The 27,902-nt window shown below is 41.4% G+C and overlaps 4 protein-coding genes across 10 annotated transcripts; 1 reads left to right on the forward strand and 3 right to left on the reverse strand.

Moving 5' to 3' along the window:
* Window positions 1-10,345: 10,345 nt before the first annotated feature.
* Window positions 10,346-17,718, forward strand: LOC111593496 (period circadian protein). 4 transcript variants are annotated; one of them, XR_003944186.1, is made up of 9 exons: window positions 10,346-10,553; window positions 12,970-13,149; window positions 13,224-14,203; window positions 14,275-14,631; window positions 15,038-16,485; window positions 16,553-16,783; window positions 16,861-17,001; window positions 17,132-17,338; window positions 17,400-17,718. XR_003944186.1 is itself a non-coding variant. In XM_030223547.1 (8 exons), the coding sequence occupies exons 2-8, from the start codon at window positions 13,058-13,060 to the stop codon at window positions 17,201-17,203; spliced, it is 3,321 nt and encodes a 1,106-aa protein (XP_030079407.1). In that variant the 5' UTR covers window positions 10,346-10,553; window positions 12,970-13,057; the 3' UTR covers window positions 17,204-17,352. The 4 variants fall into 4 exon arrangements, 2 of the variants coding, with proteins under 2 accessions (XP_030079407.1, XP_023162031.1); XR_003944187.1 differs by having other exon boundaries at window positions 10,347-10,430; XM_030223547.1 differs by lacking the exon at window positions 17,400-17,718 and having other exon boundaries at window positions 17,132-17,352.
* A 183-nt stretch (window positions 17,719-17,901) lies between these two features.
* On the reverse strand, window positions 17,902-19,736 carry LOC111593495 (circadian clock-controlled protein). The gene is made up of 3 exons (XM_030223548.1): window positions 19,617-19,736; window positions 19,058-19,550; window positions 17,902-18,232 (listed from the first exon to the last, which is right to left on the reverse strand). The coding sequence occupies exons 1-3, from the start codon at window positions 19,693-19,695 to the stop codon at window positions 18,034-18,036; spliced, it is 771 nt and encodes a 256-aa protein (XP_030079408.1). The 5' UTR covers window positions 19,696-19,736; the 3' UTR covers window positions 17,902-18,033.
* Window positions 19,737-21,370: 1,634 nt separating this feature from the next.
* On the reverse strand, window positions 21,371-25,030 carry LOC111593479 (paraplegin). Its single transcript, XM_023306241.2, has 6 exons — window positions 24,396-25,030; window positions 23,500-24,333; window positions 22,885-23,421; window positions 22,553-22,823; window positions 21,965-22,494; window positions 21,371-21,870 (listed from the first exon to the last, which is right to left on the reverse strand). The coding sequence occupies exons 1-6, from the start codon at window positions 24,633-24,635 to the stop codon at window positions 21,715-21,717; spliced, it is 2,568 nt and encodes an 855-aa protein (XP_023162009.1). The 5' UTR covers window positions 24,636-25,030; the 3' UTR covers window positions 21,371-21,714.
* Window positions 25,031-25,200: 170 nt separating this feature from the next.
* On the reverse strand, window positions 25,201-27,700 carry LOC111593437 (protein twisted gastrulation). 4 transcript variants are annotated; one of them, XM_023306186.2, is made up of 5 exons: window positions 27,443-27,700; window positions 26,269-26,634; window positions 25,733-25,933; window positions 25,534-25,678; window positions 25,201-25,466 (listed from the first exon to the last, which is right to left on the reverse strand). In XM_023306186.2, exons 2-5 carry the CDS (start codon window positions 26,489-26,491, stop codon window positions 25,274-25,276), a joined length of 762 nt encoding a protein of 253 aa, XP_023161954.1. In that variant the 5' UTR covers window positions 26,492-26,634; window positions 27,443-27,700; the 3' UTR covers window positions 25,201-25,273. The 4 variants fall into 4 exon arrangements, with proteins under 4 accessions (XP_023161954.1, XP_023161955.1, XP_023161952.1 ...); XM_023306187.2 differs by having other exon boundaries at window positions 27,437-27,700; XM_023306184.2 differs by having other exon boundaries at window positions 26,947-27,700.
* Window positions 27,701-27,902: the final 202 nt, after the last annotated feature.

Genomic DNA, 27,902 nt, shown 5'->3' on the forward strand with positions numbered 1-27,902 from the left:
TGATTTTGGCCAAAATTTGTTATTGGCTGCTGCTGCTGCTGCTGCTGCTCAGCTGCGCTTGCTGCGACGACTGCTGCTGCGGTTGGTGGTGCTGCTGCTGCTGCCGCTGCTGCTGCTGCTGCTGCTGCTACTGTGAGTTTGGCTTTGAAAAGCTCACTGCCAATTGTAGGTATTGAGCAGGCGCTGTTGTCGCTGTTGTCGCTCCCCATGCCTTTGGCATTGCTGCTGCTGGCTGCTGTTGTTGCTGCTGTCACATTGGGTGGTTGCTGGCCATGGCCAGCATGGTCTGCGTTTGCGCTCACGCTCTCACGCTCGACTTGCGCGCGCTCACAATTGCTGACAACTTCCGCTCCTGTGTTGCTGCTGCTGCTGTTGCTGCTGCTGCTGCTGCTGCTGTTGTTGTTGTCGCTGTATTCAGCACGCGCATGCGCCGGTGTTTGCATGTCGCTGCTATCCGCTGACTGGCACGCCTCCTGCCCGCCCCGCACAGCGCCCTGCTGCTGCTGCTGGGTCTGGGGCTGCCACGCACAATGCGCCTTGTATTGCACGCCAGCAACATTAGCTCGTGAGCTGCGTGCCTCGCATGCCAAATCGACGTCATCAGTGCCATCATCAGCAGCAGTAGCAGCACCAACAACAGCAGCAGCTACATTTAAACCTTGTACACCGTTAGACATGTTGCCCGCTGCAATGAGAGCTGCTGCTGCTGCTGCGGCTGCGGCTGCCTCAATTGCAACAGCAATATGCTCATTATTGCTGCTGCTGCTGCTATTGCTGTTGCTGTTGCTGTTGCTCTTATAATTTGCATCTTCATTATGTTTGCTAAGCGTTTTGTTAGCCATCGTTGTTGCCGTCATTTTGCTGCGTTTAGCTGCTTCATCACATTGCTGCCGCTCCCGCTCCAGCACGCTCTGTCCGTTCGTTAAGGCCAACGTTAGCATGTCCACAATCAGCATAGTTGCTGCCGTGCCACCGCCAATATATACACATATGTATATGTATATGTATGTGAATGTATCGTCAATCGTCAATCCTCATTGAAGCTGCGAATTGCAATTCACAATTAGTTCAAGCAATAACTGAAGAAATTAGCACATCATCATAAAAGATAATCAATAATAATCATAATTATCGAACTATTGATACTTTCCACAGTGCCGTTAGCAGCGCTCGACGTTTTCTAGATCGTGCATTACCCATTCCACTTATAATTAGTATATCATGTCTCGACCTAACCTCATTTATACGTGCTTTTTACTTGAAGCCTAATCGAGAAAAATTGTTTTCGAGCAACAATTTCACAAACAAATTTTTAAAATATTTGTGGACATTTTTTCAATATAAAAAATTATATTGTATATTTTAAAGTATATTTTATATTTTAAAATTTTTCTGATAAATGAAATCTATATAGAAAACAATGTATTTAATTAATAAAGTTATTTTTTATAACAATCAATTTAAAAAAAAAATTTTTTTAATTTTGGTACATATTAGTTAATATATATTTTCCGAATTTTAAATACTCTAAAATTGTATTCAAAAATGTTTTCCAAATCTGTTCTATACCAAATAAATATATAAAAAATTAGTTTTGAAAATTTATTTTATTATAGACTTTAAAATTAGTGTTCAATATTTAATTATTCTTTTTAAGACAAAATTTTTTTACTATGAATTATTTAAAAACATTTTTAAAAAAAATGCAATTATAAAAATTTTTTTTTGAAAAAAAAAAATCTGCTCAGAATATCATTCAAATTGATTTCGTTATTTATGCAATATTTGTTTTATTTAAAAAGATTTTTTTTTAATCTTTTGATTATGATAAACAACAATTATTCAAAAATTATTTTCCAAACATGGTTTATTTTCAATAAAAACTTTTCCAAATATTTTCAAAATTATTTTTAAAAAATTTTAAAAAAAAAAATTATTATAAGTATTTGATAAATTTTATAATTAATTGTTAAAAATATTGGAAGTAAATTGCTTTTTTTTTAATTTTTCTAAATGTTAGGAAAAGTTGTTTCCAGTTACATTATCTAAAAAAAATTGTTTAAGAATATACAAAATTTTTGCTAAGTATGCCAAATATTTTCAATTTGAAAAATATTTTGTAAATCTAAATTGAACGTAAAAAATATTACTTAAGATTTATAATATAAAACCTTTCGATAATAAAAAAAAAATTAAAATATATTTTTTCAAAAATTGTGCTTGGTTTAAAAGTCCATAAAGAAAATAGTCACAAAAGTTGTTCATGTTACGCCATGTTTATTGTAAACATAAAAAACCAATATATGTACATATACATATGTGTAAGCATGTATGTATTTGTTGACAAGTTCCGGTTGTAAAGGTAAAAATTTGCATATTCAAATTGTTGGGCTGGTGCATTGATACGCTAACAAAATGTGGGAGTTTTTTTTATCGGAAACTCTCACACAGAAATGAGGCGAAAGCATTTACCAACAGGTAACGCGGCCCATGGGCGAACAACCAGTTGAATTTTCCACTTAACTAACCATAAAACATAATCTTAAATGAAGTTTTTTTTTTGTATTTTTCTAATTTTTGCATAAATTATAAAATTTACCGGCTAACAAATTTCGACACAAAGTGTTGCTTGGGAATTGCTGTGGTTGCTTGGGCTGACACAGAAAAACAGGTGCGCGAGTGCAACGAAGCGCATCCTGTGCCCAGGATGTCGCCCCACAGCCCGTGTGTGCGACTGAGACGGGGGTTAGTTGTTAATAGCCGCTCGTTACGCGCGAATGCAGAGCGAAAGACACCACCAAAAAAAACACAAACAAAAACAAAAACACACACACGTACGCAACACGGAAATGTAAACAACAAAAAATACTACGCGGTACGTAAAATTCTGTGAATTTTGACTGTGGGTTGGTTTCAACGTTCACCGATCGCCGCTTAAGACGCACGTCCGAACGCGTTTCGTGGCGGAAGTTGACTGAGCAAACGCAAATGAAAAGGCAGCTCGCAACGCTTTCGGCTTCGGTAACAGCTCTCGGGCTATCTTGAGGCTCGGCTTGAGCTTCGGCAACGGCTACGATCTAGGCGCAAGCGCAAAAAACTCAACGAGCGCCGAGCAAAAGAAACAACTCCAAAGACATTTGAATTACTGTGATGGAAATGCTTGGCATGTAAGCAGAGCGAATCAGCAAACCGAAGAGAGAGAGGGAGGGAGAGGAAGAACAGACAAGCAGAAGGGCAGTGCACAGCATTTAGTTGTTTAGTGAGCGCGAGTAACTAATACCTTAGAAGTCAGAAAAGTGCAGTGAAATGAAAAGCGAAATATATATAGTTAATTACTTACCAAATATTTTTAAGCCGTTCACTAGAATTAAGCAGTTTTTTAAGCATGTTTAATTAGGTTTTGATGACTATAAGTAATACGTACTCATTTATAACTGGAAAATATTTAAAATATAGCTATGATTATTAATACGGTATATTTTACACACATTGCTCAGAGCTATCTATATACAAATAAAAAGTTAGGTTTGCCTGTCACATGCTAAGTATCTAGGTAGCATATTCGCTTGTTATGTTTATAGGGTATAATTACTGGCCCAGCCCAATAGGCTCGCCTATTGCTCGCATGCACGAGCTGTCCCAGCGGCCAGCTGCTGCTGATGCTACTTGTGGATGGTGCGTGTTGTCGTTGGCAATTATGAACTGCACTTGCCAGTTGTTCTACTTGCTCAACTAGTGTAAAAAAGTATATTCGTTGTATGCAGTCATTGCAATTAGATTTTATAAATATTCCGCTTATATTATTGTTTAGCTAAGATCAACCGAATTTTTAATTTTTTTAAATTTTTTTTATCAAATGAATTTTACTGCAGTTTATATGTAGACGAGTATTAATCAGTCGACTGCACTTTACTGGGTATCTATTAGCAGCCCCTTCGCACTGCAGTGGCTCCACCAGAAGCGACAATTGGCTACGGTGACCGACGACAGTTTTTATATACGTATGTGTATGTGTGCGTGTGTGTGAGCGAGCGTCTATGTGCGTGGTTCAGTAAAACGTGCTCGTCTCGCGATCAACTGGTGTGCGCCTCTGTGCGTGTGTGAGTGTCATGTATGTGTGTGTCTGCATGTGTTTTACATAGGAAGCAAAGCGGCGTTCGTCTCATAGAAAAAAAAATGTATAGTTAAGATATCAGCGAGAAAGATATACTGGGAAAGTTAGTTGAAGCGCTAGTATGGAGGTATATTGCATGAAGAACCTTTGTATAGATTAAAGAGATCAAATCGATTCTATCTAAAGTCGATAAGTATATCTAAGAGCTGATTTCATTTGAGATTCGGTTGATAAATTATGAATATAAATATTTGATATATAATATTATTATATTATACATATATTTTATAACAAAGTTGAAGAAAAAGAATTGAAAAATCACGAAAAATTAAAAAAAAACTTAAACTACGTGAAATTTTCGAGAATAAAAAGTCAAGCAAAAAAATTAAAAAAAACTTTTGAGATATTTCTGGACAGAATTTGATTAAGAACTGCAAAAGAAGGCTTTAGATCAAGTAAATAGAAATAGAATAATAACCCAAATATAACCATAGCTTAAACAATATAACCTTCATTGCCTACATAATTAAGCACTCATATATTATAACGAAGTATAGAGATCTCGTGAAGATCTTTACTTAGTTTAAGTAAAGATTTTCAGAGATTTTTCAGTATTTTGCTACTGTTGTACCAGATCTTAAGCTGGCATTGAAATATAATACCAAGCACTTTGAAGATCAATTACTTAAGCTGCAGTAGCTCCCACGACAATGTGAAGTACGGACAGTTAGATATAGAAAGAGAGAGAGGGGGAACATTAAAATGGACTTAGTTACAAGATATTCATATAGAAGAGAGCAAAAAAAGAGGGGGCTACGTATATGGGTAGGGGAGATAGCTAGGTAGTCAAGTAGTTACTTCTAAGTAACCCCATATAAACAACGCTCATTACGGAGGGCTCTAAGCATTGCATGCAGACGTTGGTTGTGAATGAAGAAGAAGAGAATGACAATGATAATGACAATGATGATGAGGATGATGATGAGTACAAAGATGATAAGGCTGATGAGAATGAAAATGACTGTGAGGCGACTGAAGCTGATGATGATGATGAAGATGATGATAAAGATGATGATAGCTAGTGGTTAAAATGACAAAAAAAAAGCGCAGACAAAAGCAGCACAGATGCAAAAAGGGGCGTGCCAGGGCGGCAGAGAGAAGAGCACGAGTGTGTGTGTGTGCCTTGGGGGGATGGGGGAGTGATTGGGTAGCAAAACTTATTACAAAGTAGGAACAGAAGTGAGCAAACTGAATGAATGAATGGAAAATTGTGGGAACAATGGAAGGCAGAGCGTGTGAAATAGCCAACTGCTGACGATGATAATGATGTTAATGACGATGATGATGCCGATGATGGTGCTCAAGATTCAGATTCAGACAGCGTCTTAAGGTCTGTTTACTGTTTAGCACACAATGGCACCATTAAAGGTCGAATCTCACAGGCAAACTCGGCAAACTTTATATCATCAACACTCGCACACGCTAGCTGTCTCTCTCTCTCTCCCTAGCTCCCTCCCTCACGCTCTCTCTCTTTCTCTCTCCCTCTCTAGAGTCCATCATAATTGCCATTTTGAAATGAACTAAGAAAAACATAACTCTCCAATGGATTATGCACATATTTCTAAGCAATTTTCTTAAACGTATGTGCGAAATTTTCCTTAAGCTTTTCCATTTGAGTTCAAGGCAAAAGTCATGAAAATAGTTAAATGGAAATGGAAATGGAAATGCTACGTGGTTCGTGCTTCGTGCAACAGTTATGACAATGCATTGCCCCAAATGAGTTGGCATTTTAAAGCGTCTGCACTTAGCCAGGTTCAATGCTTCCAGGTGCCAGGTGAGGCACCCTTCAAATCATTATCCAACAATTACTTAGCTCAAATGACAAATTTGCCAACTTTCATACATACAAATTGATATTTTAATTATTGTATGATGAAGAAGAAACTCTTTTAATGCATTTTTCCACAAGAGAAAGCTCCAGTCGAGACTGTCCGACTAGCAGATACGCTGAAGTACGATCACACTCCATAGCAACCGACTATGCATAGATGTACATTTATATTTAGGTTTGTGCCCATTTAAAAGTCGAAAAATGCATGATTCGAACTCGCATCTTTTTTAAAATTTGTGACCAAAGCTTCGAAGCTAGAATCGAACCTTCGCCTCTCTTCAGCCACACGCATATGCCCTCCACCAACTGAATAGCTGGCAAGCTAAATGGCATCTTGAATTCAATCCGAAAAGAAATGCACATGCTTGAATTTGTGTGTGGACACGTGCAGGGAAATTGCATATGCTTGGTGCTGCGTGCCACGTGCTCTTGCCAATTGGCCAAGTTTATTGCATGTCTCCAGACTCACACAGATAGTGACAGACGGAGCCAGCTCGTCGTGCTAATCAAATATACATATATCTATACTTTATTTGCTATTTGTCACTAAATCAGTTAGCTATACTAATTTTTAGCTAAGCTATTGAACACTTCTTGAGGTTAGGTTTATATGTTATTAATGGAAGGACGACCTCAGACAGATCTAGCCATGTTCGACCACAATTTTGAATTTGTAATACATAACTGTACAGGAGTCTATCGGGATAAGTTATCTATGATCGATAACTTATCCCGATAGTAGTCGATAATTCGATTTGGACTTTCATTTTTAGTGTGTGGATTACTGGCATGACTGCTGAAAAAAAAACTCATTTCCCAAATTAGAGACTGCAAATCTGGATTTCAGGCTACTTTCCAGTCGTGCACTCCCGACTAGCGCACACTTCCTTGTTGTACATAAGACTCTTCCTCAAACCTCCAGCAATCTTAAGTTACTATTTGTTATTTCACTTTAAAAAAAGGTGATCTCTATAATTAAAAGCAGGTAAAACTAACATTTCCTAAACATGTCTTCAAAAATCTAAAAAACTTAATAAATAAACCTCCCCAATTGAAGTTCTCTTTAAGTGGAGATCGTAAAACTCGTGTAATGTACGCAACAAAACATTTAGTTGTTAAAATTGTGCGATTAAAAGGAAATCGCTTACAACGCTTTATACGCGGCCACGCCCGTCCAGCCCCCTCACACACACACACACACACTTAACACCTTACAACGACTAGGGACGGCTGTGGCTCAGTTTGTTCAACAATCTGCGGGCCTCAGTTGTATAGCTTATTAGTATACCCTGTACTATGAAATGGAGCATGTTGACTTCCGAGAGTGTGTTTGTAACTGACTCAAGCACTCACCTTACATATATATATATATTTTACATACACATAAATATTTTAATTTACATTAATTATACCATATTTGGAAATATATATATGTACATGCATAAAATTTTTTAAATAGATAGTCGTACGACATAACATGACAAGTATTTGTGTATGAAAGATGTGTTAAGAGGGTATCCTCTAGTCTTTCTGATGATTACTATATGTTTAATTTAAAAAGTTGTGCATACAGGGTATCTTCTGGGTCTAGCAACTAGAGCATGCCAGTCTGACTTGAGCAGCGAACAGGGTATTTTCTAGCCTTTCAACGCAGCTGATGATTTGTATATGTTTGTTTTGAAAAACTGTGCACAGAGGGTATCTTCAGGGTCTATCAGCGCGCAACTAGAGCGCGCCTGTTTAATTTTTCTTCTTCACTTTGGCTTTGTGCCATTGTCTTCTGTTTGTGTCATTTTGCTTTACTAACTTGTCCGTCGTATCAAATTCACCTAACTGACTTTTAATTGTGTGTGTGCGTGTGTGTTCCTGTGTGCGTGTGCGTATGCATAGGTCTCTGCTGGAGCCACGCCCCGTCGCTAGCTCACCCGTCGCGATGTGACAAAAGCTACCCAAAACCGAAACAGAAACTGAAACTGAAACTGAAACCGAAATGGAGTCCCATTTAGTTTCGCGTGTAACTCAATTTATGGCTGTGAAGTGTGGCTCGCAGTCGCTTCTTCCCTGGCCAAGCAGGGTATTATAAATTTGATCAGTTATTATGCGACAATAATATAAGGTATATATAGGCTTATATATATTAATATTCGTGATCAGTATGAAAAGACGAGACGCATACATAGAGTATATATTAATATATAGTATATTCCTGATCAGCATCAATAGAGGAGTAATGCACTTGATCACTTAGTATGTGATCTACAAGTAGAGGAACGATAGTCGATTACTTCATACCTATATAGATATTCTACCTGAAATATTCCTAAAAGAACCGTTCCAAAACATAAACCAGCTCAAAACACTGTATTTAGATGGTAAGCCACTAGGAAATTTATATTAAACATTAAAATCGTAGACCTGAAAACAAAACTAAGCCACATAGAAGAAAATTCAGCCTTCGGCCTTACACAGTTAAGAGTTAATTTCATTTTAAGTCAACGTATGCCACGTGCAACCCGGAAAAGTCTAGATGTTTACCTGGCCCATGGCAAACGTGATATCTTCTGCTGTAGCGAAAACGCATCTGCTGCAAAAAAAAAATATTATGCAACATTGGATTTGTCGACTCAAATAACTGTTTGCTGTCAAGCTCACCCTAACGAATGATATAATTGCCGTGTGTCCAAGTATCTAAGACTCCAGGCTCCCGAGAAGCTTTAAAAAGAGCTTTTCATGAATGAAAACTCTTGAATTTGCATTGATAGTGGGGAAAGGTATTAGAATTATGGCTAGCGGTTCGATTTCGATTTATTGGGCAACTATTTTCAAAGAGCAAATAAGAGCAAAATGTATAAAATGTTATATGAATTTAGTGTTATTTTATCTTTTTATTGACATGCACTGCAAGTGCACATGACAAACGAGATGTAAGCTGCTTTAATGGTGATGTTGTGGCATGCGCCGCTAAGCGGATTTCCGTTGTGTAACAGTTGCTTGATTCTTCCTGCGGCACATGTTCACATAAATAGAGCTGACATTTACAAAGAAAGCCCGATACCTCCGCTCCCCGCCATGTCGTCTATCGATATTTATTAATTACAATTCGATAGCTCTTTTGTATTTGGCCAGCTACAGCTAAAAATAGCTGGCAACGCCTAAAAGGCTGCCACATCGCGTGCATAAGCCAATGGGCGGAATGCGTTATGTGCGACCTTCTATTATGGAACAAATACCCAACTGGCAACTGCATACATACACACCATCGTATACATATACACATACGTATCTATTCGCACACACACACATTTCTGTCGCTCTTTGTGATCAGCTCTGGTGTGACTAATATACGCGCCTGGGCCGTACTTGCTGTGGGCGGCGTAACAGAGACGGCAACAGAATAGCCATTCGGACTACAACCCGACAATGAGCCAGCAGCAACGGCGGCAGCAGCAGCAACAACAACAACAGCAATGCGAGCAAGTCACGTGGCTGCTATGCGTGACATCGTAGTGCACATTTTGAGGCACATTCGTATTCGCAGCAAATGCTCAATTTAGCATTGGATAAAGTCAACGTGCCGCCGTAGCCGATGCCGCCAACGAAGTGACCCCAACCCCTGGGCTGGACCCCCTGCGTGGCCAGACTGTCGGGGCGAAGCAATCACACTGACAGCAGGGGCTACCACGAGTCAAAGTCCCGTTTCCCATAGACTATCCCAGCAGTAGCCGCAGAAGCGACTTCAATTTTCTGTTGTTGCTTTGATTACGCGTACAAAGCTTAACCCTTAAGCGTGCAGAAGGGTCACAGGATCAAATTTTGCAAGTTTAGCTAAGGAAAAAAATTAATAATAAATAAAAAATATTAGGAAAATTTTATATTTGATTTAAGAGGTAATTTTATCAATTCAATCAATTTTAAATTCTCAATACTATAGTTAATGGCTAGAGCATGTATATTCGTATTTATTGTGGACCTTGATATAAGAAACTAAGCACTAAGTAAACGAAAAAGTGCCAATTTAGCTAGTCAATTTCATTATTGAGCTTTGCGGCTTAAGCGACCTGACTACTGGCCGCTACAAGACACATTGAGCGTTGCATCAAGGGTTAAGCTCAGAGCTCACGAAAACTATGTCAAGCCGAGCAATGCCGACTGCCAATGTTCCGAAGAAGAACGCACGTTGTGGCGGCTGCTGCGACCATGTCATGTGTTTGTATGTGTGGGCACGAAGCATGCTCACCCAGGTCGTGTGTGTGTGCATTTTTGCAAAGCTTGGCACGCTGGCGCCGCAATGCGATTTGTGTCTCTTAGCTATGGAGACTGCCGTCAGTATTCGTGCGAGTCTTCAACAAGTAGGTCGAGAGCAACGGGCAGAACACAGTTTAAAATCTTGAATCAAGCTAAAACTGTTTTAAGCTAACGCAAACGGTATTGAACTACATAAGCATACATACGTATCAATATTTGTTTGTTTTTTTAATTTTTTTTTTTTGTGATAGTGCAATAATTAAGTATATGCTACAAATGAATATATGTATTTTAAAAGAAAAAGTGAGTTTCGCACAGACATACATGCATATGTCTTATTCATATGTTAACTTCATTTGCAACGCGTAGATCCGAATAGCGAGAGCGCCAAAGAGAGCGTAAGAGAGAGCAATTTAACTGAACGATTGCAAAAACAAAGTGCAAAAGCATGTCAAAACAACAGCAATGGTTCCTAAGATTTGTTAGTGGAGAACAGAGCGAATGTTTTGATTATCATGCATTTGTATAGTTCTGCGTATGTGTGTATGTTAGTGTGTGTAATGGAAAGCTCAATTGAAACTTACATAAAGTGTGTTGTTGTCAATGCCTACGTAACATATTTACTTTAATTGTGCACTTTTTATACACATTGTCCATACGAATAGGGTATATTATTTTTGAAGCATGTCAGTCTGTTTGGTTATGTAACTGTGAAACTAGACTATATATATATATATGAATATATAATTATTTATTATGCAAATACAAATCATACAAATTAATAGGTATAAAATATTAAAATATACAAATAATAAACTGGATTATAGTTACTTTAAATATTTATATAGTAAAGTATTGGACATATATGTACATATATATAGAAGGGGCTTGGCAGTATAAAATATACGGTATACCCTCCAAACAATTTCATGTACATGCATAGTTATACATATGCTGCAGCTGAACTGTGTGAAGGGTATCACGTAGTTGTTTACGTTAGAATATAATATATCTGCTGCCCTTGCTGCAGTTAGGCTGTGTGAGTGTGAGAAAAAGAGAGAGTGAGAAAGAGAGAGAGATAGCAACCAGACCTAACTCAGAACGGCCAGACTAGCGGAAAAAACAAACAAACACACAGTTACATATGCACAATTTCAATATATGTATATACGCATACGCACTGCATGTGAATTGCGGTAGTCCCCTAACAACAGGGATAGTTCCGAATATTACACATACGCCACATTGTATTTATATTGTTTCAGTGGTTTTTGTTTTTCGTATATGCACAATATTGATAGATTTTTATTGGGCAATCAATCAAAATTAGCGCCACATAAATAAATACAAAATTAATAATTTTATTTATTAAGTTTAAGTATTTAAGTTTATTTTAATTATCAAAGCACTTAAGAAATACAATTATTTAGAAAAACAATTCAAATTTCTAGCAAAAGGTGGCTGATGATGAATGTGGAGAAAAAATGTTGTGATTAAGAAATAAAATTCGATTTAAAAAATTTGTTTGCTTTTTTAATTTCGATTCAATGCGAAAAGTTTATGCCTCGGAATCATATTTATTAAGCGTTTTTTGCTGAAGTCTTACATAATATTTGTATATGAAATATTAGATAATGCTTTTATTCCTGTCTGGCGGCGCAACAGTTCCCCCAAGTCGAAATAGGATATGTTTTCTTTTAATTTTAGATATACACAGATACATACACATGTATATGTGTGTATATCTCCTGCTAGCATTACGTAATGCAATGGCTTCCTATGATTCGCTTGCGCAGTAATTTTCATAAATTGAATACGAACAAAATTATGAAATTTAAGCTTTAACCAAATTTCTGCAGAATATTTACTTTTATTCTCTCTCTCTTCTACAAAAGATCTAGCAGCGCTACTTATAATTATTTTCTCTTATAATTTGCCTTTTGCCATGCCGGCATTTGCTCATACTTATACGTATAAGTGCCGATGCCACTGCATTTGCTTGCTTGTTATACGTATACATACACGTTTACGTACTTATGTACTTATACATTGATTTGCTTCGGTATTTGTTTTGTTTGGCGTTCGACTGCATAACGGTATCCGTCAGCAGTGGCAGCTGTGGCTGCAGCTGGAGCAACACGTGAGTCTAGTAACAATTAAACGTTTCTCTCATACACACTACGCTCTCTTGTCATCTCTGTTACACTCGAAATTGGCTTGCACAATAGATTTTGCTGTACGTTAAACGTGACGGCAATTGCATTACGTCGTCTCTTTACGATGAATCAACAAGAAATCTACTTTAGTTATGCGATTGCTAAGCAATTATTGATTTGGTTTTATAATAATTGAAAGTTCATCGAATTTTATTTGCTTTTTTTTATAATTGTAAATGAATTTTTAAGTGCCTTATTTGTCTTTATTTTTTAATTGAAATTTTAAAAATAATAATAGTATTTCAGTTTAGAAGATAGTTTAGAAAGATAGTCTGAGAGACTTGATAAAGACTTTCGATGCAAGATAGAATTTATCTTAAATATATAAATATTTATATATGATACGAAATATACGAAAAGTTCTTTGAACAACTGAAAATGTTCACAAATGTTTCAATATTTTTTAGATTATATAGTTGATATTACGTCTTATCATTGCCAACCTTTCGGGTGTCAATTATAGAGTAGTTTCAGCTAAATAAATATTCATATTATACTTTCAGGCGCACACAACAATTAAATTGGCTGAAAAGCTTTACGAATACTTTTGAAACTTTCTAAAAGTGATTTATTGAAGGAATATTTATTGAAATGGAAGGAGAATCGACAGAATCAACACATAATACCAAGGTGTCCGATTCGGCATACTCCAACAGCTGCAGCAACAGTCAGTCACAGCGCAGGTAAGTCGAATGGAGCGATCCCTCTGCTCCCGGCATACCCTATGCTGATGCCCTGTTTCGATCTGTATCTGTAGTGGCAGCTCGAAGTCGCGTTTAAGTGGCAGCCACTCATCCGGCAGCAGTGGCTATGGCGGCAAGCCCTCGACTCAGGCCAGCAGCAGCGATATGATCATCAAGCGGAATAAGGAGAAAACGCGTAAGAAGAAGAAGGCGAAATGCACGATCCAAACAACGACGGTCACGTCGCTGGAGAACAAAGATGAGCAGTTGCAGCCAAAGCCCGGAAGTTCGGTTGGCTGTGAGCAGCTGCAGGAGTTGCAGGAAACGCAACAGCTGTGCGAGCCGCCGGCAAGCGATCAGCAACAGCTGAGCGAACAGCTGCTCACTGTGGATGACAGCGAGGCGACTAAACAGCAAATCGATCAGGTCCAACAGCTGCCCACGGCTGTGCCCCTCTCCTCCAGCTGTAGCCTGCAGCCGGGCAATATTCCAGTTGCATCGAGCCATGGCCAAATCAGCGGCAGCAGCGGCTGCGTCAAGTCGGACAAGGCATACGAATCGTTGCCGAGTAAACTGGAATCGATGGCAGCTGGCGTGGGCAAGCAGCAGATCCAGGAGCGGACTAAGGAGGACAGCTTCTGTTGTGTCATCTCTATGCACGATGGCGTTGTTCTGTATACCACGCCCAGCATTACGGACGTCTTGGGCTTTCCACGTGACATGTGGCTAGGTCGTTCGTTTATTGATTTTGTACATCTGAAGGATCGGGCGACATTTGCCAGTCAAATTACGACAGGCATACCCATCGCCGAGTCACGTGGCTGCATGCCAAAGGATGCGAGAAGCACTTTTTGTGTCATGCTGCGACGTTATCGGGGCCTCACCTCGGGTGGCTTCGGTGTGATTGGGCGGGCTGTCAACTATGAGCCTTTCCGTTTGGGTTTGACATTTAGGGAAGCGCCGGAGGAGGCCCGACCGGACAACTATATGGTATCCAATGGCGCCAATATGCTGCTCGTTATCTCAGCGACGCCCATCAAGAGCAGCTATAAGAGTGAGCTAATACATCCTCTTAAAGTGGCATCCGCTTATACATATCCCCCTGCTCTTTCTATTTGCCTCCAGTTCCCGATGAGATTCTCTCGCCGAAGAGCCCCAAGTTCGCCATTCGACACACGGCGACGGCGATCATCTCCCATGTGGATAGCGCTTCGGTCAGTGCACTCGGCTATTTGCCACAGGATCTAATTGGTCGTTCAATTATGGATTTCTATCATCACGAGGATTTGGCGGTCATGAAGGATACCTACGAGAAGGTCATGAAGAAGGGACAAACCGCTGGCTCTTCATTCTGCAGCAAACCCTATCGTTTCCTCATCCAAAACGGTTGCTATGTTCTCCTCGAAACGGAATGGACTAGCTTCGTTAATCCCTGGTCGCGCAAACTGGAATTCGTTGTGGGACATCATCGTGTCTTTCAGGGTAAGTCGTAGAACAAACACGTCCGCTAGGGATCCCAAAAGAAACAAGAACAAGAACTTTAGAGGGAAGAGCTTTAGGGATAAGGACAGATATTACTAAAAAGAAGCTTACTCTAAGGGTGTCCAAGATGTTGCAAAGAGAGATCCTCGAATAAGTCAGACTTTCTACATAACTAGACATAACTACCTCAGCAAAAATATATCCCAGAGCTCCATAGGAGCCCAGTTATGGAATTAAAAAAGATAGACCCAAGGTAGCTAACCTCTCCGTAGGATCGCACTTGTCGACTCAAGAGCAGTTCAATCTAGATAGCCAAATCTGGCTAGGTAACTTCAAGAGATCCCAATTTGATAGGTCTATAAGTGAAGCCTATTACTTACTTGCTTCATCGCGTAATCGTCCGTAGGTCCCAAGCAGTGCAATGTATTTGAGATGGCGCCAACTGTGAAGCCAAAGATATCGGAGGATGCACAAAATCGGAATGCGCGCATCAAGGAGGATATTGTTAAGCTGCTGGCAGAGACGGTATCACGTCCATCGGATACCGTTAAGCAGGAGGTGTCGCGTCGCTGCCAGGCGTTGGCCAGCTTCATGGAAACGCTGATGGATGAGGTGACGCGGGCTGATCTCAAGCTGGAGCTGCCCCATGAGAACGAGTTGACCGTGTCGGAGCGTGATAGCGTGATGCTGGGCGAAATATCGCCGCATCACGACTACTATGACAGTAAGAGATCAACTGAGACGCCGCCCACCTACAATCGGCTTAACTATAACGAGAACCTGCTGCGTTTTTTTAACAGCAAGCCTGTCACCGCGCCCGTGGAACTCGATCCGCCCAAAGTGGAATCATCCTATGTGAGTAGCGCCCGGGAAGACGCACGCAGCACTCTGAGTCCCGTACACGGATTCGAGGGTAGCGGCGGCAGTGGATCATCTGGAAATTTTACAACCGGCAGCAATGTCCGGATGAGCAGTGTAACAAACACTAGCAATGCCGGCACCGGCACCTCGGCCGGTGACAATTCCGCCGGCGGCAATGGCAGCGGCAATAGCAACAGCGCCCCGGCCGTCACGGTTACCCTAACTGAATCGCTGCTGAACAAGCACAACGATGAAATGGAGAAGTTCATGTTGAAGAAACATCGCGAACTGCGCGGACGCAACGGCGAGAAGAGCAAGAAATCGGCTAACGAAAAGATGTTCGAGTACACGGGACCAGGACACGGGCACGGCATGAAACGCGGCGGTTCTCATTCGTGGGAGGGCGAGGCCAACAAGCCCAAACAGCAGCTAACGCTCCCAACCAATGTGGGTGTTGGCGTCAGCGTCGGTGTCGGCGTGGGCGTGCCCGTGCAAGATACGCTCTCCAAATGGCAGACACCGAACGCGCCCAACAATCAGTTCGTTCCGGGCAGCTTGAATTGCGCACAGAACATCAATTTGTGGCCGCCCTTCTCGCTGGGCATTACAACGCCCTCGGGGCACAGGAGCCACACGGCTGTGGCCCAGCGCAGCTTTTCGCCGCAGCATAGTCTCTTTCCCGCCTTCTACTATATACCGGCACCGTTGGCCAATGCCACGACAGCGGCGGCCAGCGTCACTCCGCAGCGCAGTCACAAGGCCTGCGAGCAGCCGAGCACCTCGCAGCAGAGCGCAGCAGCGACGGCAATGCCACTGCAGTATATGGCCGGCGTTATGTATCCGCATCCGTCGCTCTTCTATACGCATCCAGCGGCAGCTGCTGCCACAGCCATGATGTACCAGCCGATGCCGTTCTCCAGTGTCACCAATACCCTGCAGCTGCCGGATCGCTCCAGTGGCTCACAGTCCAGCTACACACAGCCTGGCTATGCGGTAAGTCGGCGAATCCTCATCTCTATGTTCGTCCGTGACTTTTTTGAATATTCGCATTTCGTTACAGGCACAACAGTCTCCACCTGCTTCGTCTTCCAAGACACCGGGCGCCTTCCATTCCGTGACGCCAACACATCAGCAGAAAGCCTCGTCGCAGGCGACATCCGTTAAGGCGGAACCTGGTTCCAACTTGGCGCCATCGGATACGTCCAAAAAGGATATACACGACTCGCCGATAGCCTCGGTCACCGGCGAAGGCTACTCCTCCGATCAGCCCAGCAATCCGACCAATCTAAAGGTGCAATCCGCTTATGCTCGCCCACGCCACAAATCAAATTCTGCTCACACAGCTCTTCTCATCTTATTTCCTAACAGAAGTACACGGACAGCAATGGCAACAGCGACGACATGGATGGCTCCAGTTTCTCCTCCTTCTACTCGTCCTTCATCAAGACAACGGATGGCTCCGATAGCCCGCCCGATAACGACAAGGAGACCAAACATCGCAAGATCAAGGTAGGCTCGATAAAAGTGTTGAAAGCTATAGAAGCTTATATAGCTAGGGAGGCAAGGTCTTCTGGACCTCTAGCTCCATAAAACTTCCTAATAAAGAGCTGGAAATGAATTTAAACTTCCCTTCTTGCAGTCCGTCATGCAGTCGGATAACAAAATCGTGGAGCATCCGGAGGAGGATCAAACCCAACACGGCGATGGATAGCAGATGAAGGCACAGCTGCAGCTGTGCCCGTTGCTTAAAGCCAGTTGCAGCTTTTAATCGAGCTGCACTTTTGGTCCGGTCCAGTCCAGAGTAGCCCAAAACGCCACGCTCATTGAATGTCCAAGCACTGCTTAGGTGGGTAACAGCTCCTAGCTCTCCCTCTCTCGGTCTCTCTCTCTTATGCTCGCTCTTTCAGAGTTTTCCATATGCATGTGTAACGCTCTAACTAGACTTGTGTTGGATGAAGTCGAAGATGCTTTCAGATCTTGAGATGCAAAGAAATGTGCTCGACTGGGCTGATACCCTGTGACCAAATATGTAATCAGCTTTTGCTCAAAACACACTCACATCCACAAACTATCTATATACACATATATAAATTTTATACTTAAGGCTGTGTTTGTTAACGTGGCTTCACACTACGGAACAGTTCCTAAGTAACTTTCCATCTAAGAATATACAAAGTTTGACGGAGCTTAAATATACGCAAGGCTCTTACCTTATAAAACCAAATAAAAACCCAGATATAGGCTTTCATTTTTGGGCTAAAGTGTGGGCGAGGAAGACGAAACTAATCCAAGGATCGATATTTATCGATTGATTTATGTATTTTCGACTGTAGATACTAAATACAAATTGTATACATAGATATAGATTAGTCCTAGATCCACCCTTGGAAATGAATTCAAGACTGTCTACAGGGCAACTACTTATCGATCACACACAATCGATCATTTATATGTTAACAAAATGCAGATCACAGTTAATCCCATCTATAATATTCGATACATGTACAGCTATATAAATTTGTAGAAGCTAAGAAGGCCGTATTAATTGACAAAGAATTCATCGTACGGCAGCTTGTCCCAGAACTTTTGCAATGCAGCACTATAGGCACGATCGGCGGCTTCCAATATCTTTGGCTGTATGTCCTTTGATAGGGCGCTCCACTCGTCGTTGAGGACCTTCAGAGTGCTGTCGCGCAGCTCCACGTTATCGTTGAACAGATTCGACATATTAAACGAGCCGCTAAAGTATTTAAAAATAACATTATTTAGATGATATAACTAGATCTATGAGCTGCATAAATATGCCAAGAAAATAAGAAATTTTGATGAGCTTATGCGTAAGTAACAGAAGGTTAATCTAATCAAATAACATGCACTTGCACTTAACATGAGGTTGGGCATATCAATGTCAACTTGCTTATAATATATATTTATATATAACATACTTAACTATAAATTTAACTCAATGTTTACGATATATTTGATAAACACATACCATAAGCTTCAACTTTCCTTACTAACTTAACGTGAGGATACACTTAACACGAGGATATCTCCATGTTAATTTTGCTATATACTTATAACTCTATTTTGACAGCATATAGCTTATGTCTAAGAGCTATACTCTCACTTTAAGCTTCAACTTTAACATGCTCGCCCAACATGAACTTACAACTAACATGAGGATAACTTCATGTCAAATCAACAGCCTGTTAGGCCCACTCTGACTATAAATGACGTGAGTCTAAACGCCATATTTTGTCACTTTAAGCTTCAACTAACATGAGGATAACTTCATGTCAAATCAACCGCCTGTTAGGCCCACTCTGACTATAAATGACGTAAGTCTAAGCGCTATACTCTCACTTTAAGCTTCAAGTTGAACATGCTCGCCGAACATGAGCTTTAAACTAACATGAGGATAACTTCATGTCAAATCACCAACACATTTCGTAGACTTCTAATAAGTCAGATCTCACTTAGAGCTGCAACTTCCACTTGGACACTTCACATGTTAAATTAAACATGAGGATATCCTCATGTCAATTATTTGAGCTGTACTTACGAGCTCACTTTGGCGGACGTCTTGTAGTCGGTGATCTTGAGATAGGAATGTCCGTCCGGTCGCTTCTCGGGCACAGCATTGACGCGTGTCCTGGACTGCAGTTGACTCAGGCTGATGACCATCGTGCCCTTGCTAACGATGGGCAGGATCAGTAGCTTGCCATCAACTTCGTAGTTAGCGTGCACTTCAATGCCGGGCGAACTGGCGAGCCACACAATATTCAGTGGCTTGGTCAGGTCCTCAGTGAAGCCCTTCAGGCTCTTGACGCTGGCTCTATCGGCGAAGTTGTGCAGCGTCGTGTTCCGCATGATCATATTGAACTGCATCGAGTCGCTGCCGCTGCCGATCTTGATGCGCAGCGTGCCCAGGTGAATGGGCTCAATGCTGGGCACATTCCAATCGGGTATGCCATCCCTAAAGTTCCGGAAGAATATTTTCACCTGCTCCAAAATACAGGGCTCGTCCTTCACACTGCAGCGCTTCAACGGGCTAGCTGCAAGCAGGGTTTGCAATGAGCTTTACAAGGCACCCGAACCAACCACTGACCAGCGAAACTTACGCAGCAAATCCCCAGCACTGACGGCAGCCAACAGAGCAGCCGCAACTGTGAGCCATACGAGATGCTTTCCGTCCGACATTCTCAGTGTTTGCCTTTGGATCGGCGACTAAATCGCTGCGAATGCGTGCGATGCGTTTTTATAACTGACTGCCTGAGGCCTGAGTGGCTGACGGGAGCCGAGTTCGGATGAGGTGTGCACGTGTTAATTGCCATTAGCCAGGCAAATATAGAATTAATCGCAGCAATTTGAACTATGAACCGGTACGGTCATTAGCTACTCCCATTGCCTAATAGTTGGACGAGTACTTAAAGTGACAAAACAAAAACCATAAATTCTATTTGAATATTTATTATCAACTATAGTTAATAGAGCGACATCAAAACTTTAATTGCCCATACCGAAAAACTCGTTTTTCCCCTGCTTAACGTAAGCTAGGGTATCTGATAGTCGTGCAACTGGAATTGAAAGTAACTAAAAACTTCTCTTAGCTCGGCTCTCACTCTCTCTTTATCTTCTCTCTCTCTCAATCTTCTCTCTCTCTCTCTCCTCTCTCTCTCTCTCTCCTCTCTTTCTCTCTCTTCCCTCCCTCTTTGCTCTCTCTCTTTCCCTCCTTGCCTCACTTTCTCTCTACCCCTTCTCCCTCCTCTCTTTTTTCTCTCTCTCTCTCTATCGCTCCTCCTCCACCTCCCTCCTCATTCTTTGCCTCTCTTTTCATCTTTCTGTCCCTTTTCATCATTGCTCTCTCTGCTCTCACATTTCAACGATTTTTACAGGGCATCTCTTCGTCTATCAAAGACTAACTTGCGTATTTCATTTGTTTTAAGCTCGCATCAGTTGTTAGGGGTTAAATGGCAAGGCGCTGGACATTGTCATCGCCTGTATATAGCACATATAGTATATACTAGACCAGGAATACCAGATAATAATACCAATATTTTTTGAGTTATGCAGTTATTATAAACACGCTTCAAATCTGCTTATAAATTAGTAAATTGTGCTAATTATCGAACCTAATTAAAGCACGATTTAATTAATATAATAAAACATTTTAACCTTTCGTCATCTAAACTTAGAGAATTCATTGAATTTAGGCTAAGGTGAACTGCACTGTTTGATCAAGCTAAGTAAAAATAGACGAAACTTAATTAGAAATTATGTTGAGGCTTTGCAGGTATTCTCTATAATATGACCTATAAAAATATGGCTTATATATATTCAGTATTCAGATAAATATGTATATATATTTATATGCAACTTTCCTGCCTCGAATCTTAAGGCTAAGGTTTGCTCTATATTTTTTATATATATTTTTGTATACCCTAAACAATATTTAACAAATCCGCAAAAAGCTGAATATTCTATAATTAGACTCAGTTTGGACTGTTTGAAATAATTTCTTTATGATTGAAATTCATTTGTTAATAGAAAATAGAAAAAAAGAGTTCGATTCAAAATTATATAAAAATGATATCCAGCTAAACCTAAGATTCAGTGCGCCAGAGCAGTTAAAAGATATGCCAAATCATAATTGGGAATCATTTCTATAAGCTTCACGTTTAATAAAATTTTAAGCAGTAAATTGAACAGATCAGCGGACTTAGTGTAGGGTGCATAAATCACACCGGGAATTAACAATGATTTATTAGATAAGAGAGCACAAATTTTGAAATTACACATAAAAAGATTTATTCAGGAAAATGAGCTACAAAAAAAAAGTTACCTAAATATTAAAAGTGTTTCGCACTTGAACCGTTAGAGAGGTGCTTAGCAGGTGCTAAGGTGCAGCTGAGCAAGTTTTTAGCCGCGTTCAGCGTGCTATTAAGAAGCGCAAACAGTTAAATGAGAATTATGGATATTATGTTCTGAGCTATTGAAAGGCTAATTGCTGTATCAATTAAAAATATAAACAACTTTATTTACATTTATTGAACGGGAACCAGCTGGCTAACGTGCGGATAGAAGGTGGGTAATTGAAAGGTGTTCGATAGCAGAGAAGTAGCAGGAGGAGGATGTCAAGCTGGCGGCAAAGTTGTTAAATGTGGAAGTGTGATCGTCCTCGGCTCTCTGTTCAGCTTGGCTAGTTGTAGGCGATGCGCTTTAAGGTTTTGTTTCATCTGTGCCTAGATTCCGTAGCGATTGCTCAAACTCCACCGAGTCCACCTGACGTTTAGCTGGATCAAAGGGTGGCGGACCAATTAGATTTACCACCTCATCATAATCCAGTGTCTCCTTATCCAGCAATGCCTCCGCCAGCTGTCGAGCGGCACACAAAGAGAGAGAGAGAGAGATAGTTAGTAAGAGTATGAGATAGAGAGAGAGAGAGAGAGAATATTGTTGTTATTCTTGCCTTCTCCAATTTGTCGCGATGTTTGGTCAGCAGTTCCTCGGTGGTTTTGTACGCCTCGGAAACAACGTTGCGTGCTTCATGGTCAATAATGCTGTCCATGGCACGCGAAAAGGGCTTGGAGCTGCCGCTAGCGCCGCCGCCGCCAGATTCATTTGAATCGCGCACGTAAATCGGACCCAGTCTGGCGTTCATGCCAAATTTCTTAATCTGCGAATAGGCTATCTTGGTGACCTTCTCCAAGTCGTTCTGGGCACCAGTTGTTATGCGATTGAAGACCAAATTCTCGGCTGCACGTCCACCCAATGCCATGCACATCTTGTCGAATAGCTCCTCCTTAGAGTATAAATGCTGTTCGCTGGGCGTATATTGGGCGAAGCCCAAGGCCAAACTTGTGCGCGGCACAATTGTCACCTTTAGCAAGATATCCGAATTGGGCAGCATCCAGCCAACCAGAGCATGTCCACTCTCGTGATAGGCAATCACCTTGCGTTCGGTGAGCGACAAGGCATGCGAACGCTTCTCGGTGCCACCTGAAACAAGCACAGATTAATTGATCTGATCTCATAGAGCTGAATTGTTGCCACGCACCCACGAGACGCTCGACAGCGTACTCAAGATTTTTGCTAGTGACCTCTGATTGAACGCTGCGCGCCGCGTGTAATGCCGCCTCGTTGCAGACATTCGCAATGTCAGCGCCCGAAAAGCCGGGCGTTAGGCGTGCCAAACGCTGTGAGTAGGTGCTGGGCTCTTCTGCCAACTTGACCGCTGACAAATGCTTCTCGAATATCTCTTTACGTTCCTGAAGCGTTGGCAGATCAATGAGTATGTGACGATCAAAGCGACCAGGACGAAGCAAAGCCTGCAACAAGAGCAACGAAATCAGTTCAAATGCACTTTGAAGTGCCTAAACTATCTCCCACCTTATCGAGTATGTCTGCTCGATTGGTGCTAGCCAGCATAAGTACGCCCTCTTTGGTGGCCATGCCGTCCATTTCGACTAGCAGTTGGTTAAGTGTCTGCTCGGATTCTCCGGAGCTGCCTTGGCCCATGCTTTCGGTGCCGGAACGCTGTCGTCCAATAGCATCGATTTCGTCTATGTAAATGATGCAGGGTGCCCGCTTCTTGCCTTCCTTGAACAGATCCCGCACGCGTGCAGCACCCAAGCCGCCAATCATTTCAATAAACTCGGAGCCATTCATGCTAAGGAAGGGCACCTGCGCCTCGGTGGCCACCGCCTTGGCCAACAAAGTCTTGCCACAGCCCGGTGGACCCAGCAAAAGGGCGCCGCGTGGCACCTTGGCGCCCAATCGCTGATACTTTTCGGGTGTCTTTAGATAATCAACAAACTCCTTGACCTCCTGTTTGGCTTCACTGAGACCAGCTACGTCGCGAAAGAGTACGCCGCGGCCACCATCGAAGGGATCGACGAGCGTAAACTTGGCCCTGCCCATTTGATTCTAAGGAATATAGAAATCAAAATCAAAATCAAAATCAACCAATCAAGACACCGAGGCATTGCATCAGAGATTACTAACAAATGAATCCATACTGAGCGGGCTCTTCATGCTCTTCATACGCGTCGCTATAGACATGAGCAGGGCGCAAAAGAGTAACAGCATCAGGATGCGGCCCGTGGTATCTGTCTGCCGATCATAGGTGACTGGTATGCCGTCAGTGATGCCCAAACGCTTCTCCACCACACGCAACTTCTCCTCGAATTTGTTAGCATCCGCCACAGCCATGTGGAATATGGTAGAGGTTACTTTGCGACCCTTAATCACAGCACCATCGTGCAGTATTATCGTAACCATTTCCATATCAGGGCGTATGATCAGTTCTTTGACCTCGCCCACGGCTAGCATATGATGGACAAACTCATTCCAGGAGACGTAGCGTGTGGAGCCCTCTGGTCGTTCGGTGCGCGGTGTTATAAGCAACGAGATGAACGCCACAAACATATATATGGTAAATAGCCATAAAACCGCTTTAGTTAATACCGACCGCATTTTCTCATCGTTTTCGTTGTTCTTGTTGTTATTTGGATTGGATGATTCCTCGCCGGAGCCAGAACTGGATCCGGAACTCAACCTGGACCCATCTTCTTTTTCTTTGATGTCATCAGAAGTTTTCTCGCTGCTTGCCTGACTTGCCTTGGATCCTTTGGCAGATGTACTGTCCGCCACGCTGCTCTTTTCTTCGCTGGTTTTGCTGGCGTTGCTGTCAGATCTACGAGGCTTGTCAGCTTCTGAATCTGGCTTGCGTGAACAGAAGCAACGCATATGTAACTGCTGCACCTCACGCGGTGTTAGTTGCAGCGAGCGTGCAACCACGCCTACAATTGCTTTATACTCCGACCGCAGCATTTGCATCTGTGTGATAGCCAGAATGTATGAAGTTGCGTTAATGTCCTGCACTGGGACGCACTACTTACCTGTCGCCAGCTTAGTGGGTGCAAGGCGGGCGTGTTTAGCTGCCGTTTCAGGTTTGCGGTGCCGCAAGCCTTGCTGGCCACTTGTGTGGCAGTGCCAGCGGCTGCAGCTGCAGCTGCGGATGGGCCGGCATCGCCATCGGCATATAGTATGTAATTGTGCGTCACGTAGCCATGGCAGCGAGCCAAATTGTAGGGTCCACGTTGCAGCACAGTTTTGACATGTCGCAAGCCCCTGAACATAATTCCCAGCCACTTTTATTATGGCTACTTGTGGCCGCCGGTTCGAATACGTAACTTGGTGTTGTTTGCTTGAAATTACATGCATTAGAGTTGCCACCCCGGCGCAAAAAGCGGCTGGCCTGTGACAGCAGCGCTCAATCAGCTGTTCGATGCTGTTGGGGGGGCAGTAAATGAACTAATAATTTTTCATAAAGTTGTCATTTTGAAAGCCACATTGTTATTTTTATTATGAATTTGTGAGAACTAATGTCTCCGAGGACTGCGAACACTTCTTATTGCATTTGATAAATAAATAGAGTTGCACGTTGTCGTTGCACATTTATAATCGAAAATTTTGTATTAACCCTTATGTAACCTACATGCCAAAATCTGTTGTTCAACACATTAAATTCATGTTTATGTATAATATTATATCGACTCCAAATATCTCAGGCTGTCAAAATGAAAAGCAATCAAAAGGTCCTATCATTTAACATAATGTATATATATATTTTTCTGTTTTATTTATATATAAAAAAAATACATAATAATAATAATAATGCTATACAAAATTACTTCGTACTACACAATAATAATGTCACTGAATTGAGTAGCTAATTTGTTAAATGTTTTTGTTCCTTTAAATTTGATCGCTGTTATCAATAATTACTATTCACTGAGCCATCAAACGGACCCATACTATCGCCAAAGTCCTGCATTTCCTCATCGATTTCATCGTCAAAGTCATCGCCCAAGTCTTTCGTCTCTGGACATTGTCGACAACGACTCTCATTGACACCATAGTTAATGCACGTAGAGCCCACGCACTCACAGCAGCTATCGTGGAACCATCTGAAAACAAATGTTTTTGTAATATAAAAACTTGATAATCATAATCCAAGTATGGAAATTAACTCACCTACAACTGCTAGCACCCATCGTTTGACAGAATTGACGGCATTTATTTAGAGACACGCACTGATCCAAATATATAACCGTACAATTGACTGTCTTCGTATTGTCACGTTCCTCATGAGCCTCATCTAGATTTTTGTCATTATATTCTGCGATAAAGATATATTAGGTATATTCATTTCTAGATATAATATATTACTCACTTAAATAATATTTCTCATCTTTATCCAGTTTTGGTTTACCCCTAGACCAATCCACTTGGAATGTGAAGACATCCCAATATTCACTTTCACTATCCTCCCCAGTGGCCAGCACATCGAATAGTTCCGGAACGCCCTCAAAGTCCTCAACGTGTGATTTTTTGGATAATGCATTGCGCGTTTCATTTGGTTTAGGACATAGCTCTGCAAATGATATCCAAAGTTATCCAAAGTTGTGACATAAGTGTTAAAGTTCGACTATCTTATCGACTTTGCAAGGGCGGCTCAACTATCGATAGCCCTACAAAGTGCGATAGCCATAGTTACACATCTCAAATACATACACACATGCATATATATATATATATATATATATATATATATATATATATATATTTATATATATATATATATATATATATTATATATACAAACAAGGCAACTGCGACAACGCAATAATGAATAATGATAATGTCACACTAGATCACATCATCAGATAAATATGTATAAACATATGTAATTGATTGAAAATAACTCACCTACACAGCTGCAGCACTCCTCATAGTATTTGATGCCCAGGCATTTGAGGCACTCCTTGCAGCAGGAGCAATTCTTAAGCTCGCATTTGCAACTCTGCGTCAACATGCACTTGGACACTATCGAGGCGCAGACGACTTCGTTGCACGACTCCACCACGCCATAGAAGCATGCAAATCCCAACAGAAGAAATGCGCTAACCGTTAGCAAACGCCACACCTCCATCGTTATATATGTATATATATTTTATATATATTATTGCAAATACAACTGTTTTCTTTTTGTTTTGTTTATGATAATAAGGGCCTCCACACACTTCTTTTGTGGTGGGTGGCTTGGCGGTGTATTTGAATTGCACACGAGTAACACTGACAGAATGAGCGAGAGAGAGAGAGAGATCGAGAGAAGGAAAACGCAAGCGACACACGCCGATAGTTTGAAAGACTTTGATTGATTGATTGACTCTCGACAGAGTGACTGACTGATAGCTCGCAAAGCAATTACAACAAATAACAATAAAAAAATATATATGTACACAAAATATAAATAAAAACAACACAATGCAAACAATTGTTAACTATTGCTACACATAGAGAACATTACAAATATATATATATATATATATTTGAATACATATATATATGTGAGTTTATATTTGCTATATTATATTTGATAGATACATAGAAATTGAATTTTGTAGCGCGTTATTTTTTGTCGTATTTGCAGCACAAGGCACAAGAACAAGTTTTGGAATGAGCTATGAATATTTTACTAAATCATTGAATAAGTCAGTCACAGCGCGTAACAACAACAGCAAGCGGCGGCGGTGGCGGCGGCAGCAGCAGCAGCAGCTACAGCAACAACAATAAACGACACCACGACAAACACTAACAAAACGAAACAGAAGACAAACACACACAGCGATCAACGATCGACAGATGCGAAAGAGAGGCAAACGACGATGACAACGACGTCGTCGACGAGACGGCGTCAGCTATGTAGCTTGTTTTTGTTATTGACGCGACGCAGCAGGGCATAACTGTCTTTATTTTGTTGTTGTTATTGTTGTTGTTGTCTCTCTCCTGTCTTTTTCCCAACCAGGCCCAAAGGCTAGCCAGTTAGTTAGCTAGATACAATGCGCGAATTAAGCGCGCGCGCAGACACACATACACATACACAAATACACATGTGCAAACGGTGGCTTAGAGAAACATAAACACGTTATGAAGCATTGTTGGCGTGCGACGAGGGGAGCAGTCAGGACGCGAGTGTGAGTGCGAAAGCGAGCGCGTTCATTAACTGAATGATGGACTACCGCAACGAGATGCGAGCGAACAACAACAACAAAAAACAAAATGATCAATACACACATCAGCATTTAGATCTGAAAGGTATTCGATTGGAATGCTCTGAGCAGAGTGTGTATGTGGGTGTGTGTGTGAGTATTGTGATTTTGTTACTGTGTGCAAGCCGCGTTATCGATGTCGATTGTTTTAAAGCCGCATTATCGGTATTTGTTTAATGCTAATCGAAGACATGTGTGATTTATTTCAGTATTCATATGCTTATATATAATAACAACAAGCTGACAGACACAAATATACAATAAATACTTTTGAACATTTAATGGTATATC

The sequence above is a fragment of the Drosophila hydei genome, unplaced genomic scaffold (genome assembly GCF_003285905.1).
Source record: "Drosophila hydei strain 15085-1641.00,03,60 unplaced genomic scaffold, DhydRS2 tig00000237-arrow-arrow-pilon, whole genome shotgun sequence".
Classification (NCBI taxonomy): Eukaryota; Metazoa; Arthropoda; class Insecta; order Diptera; family Drosophilidae; genus Drosophila; species Drosophila hydei.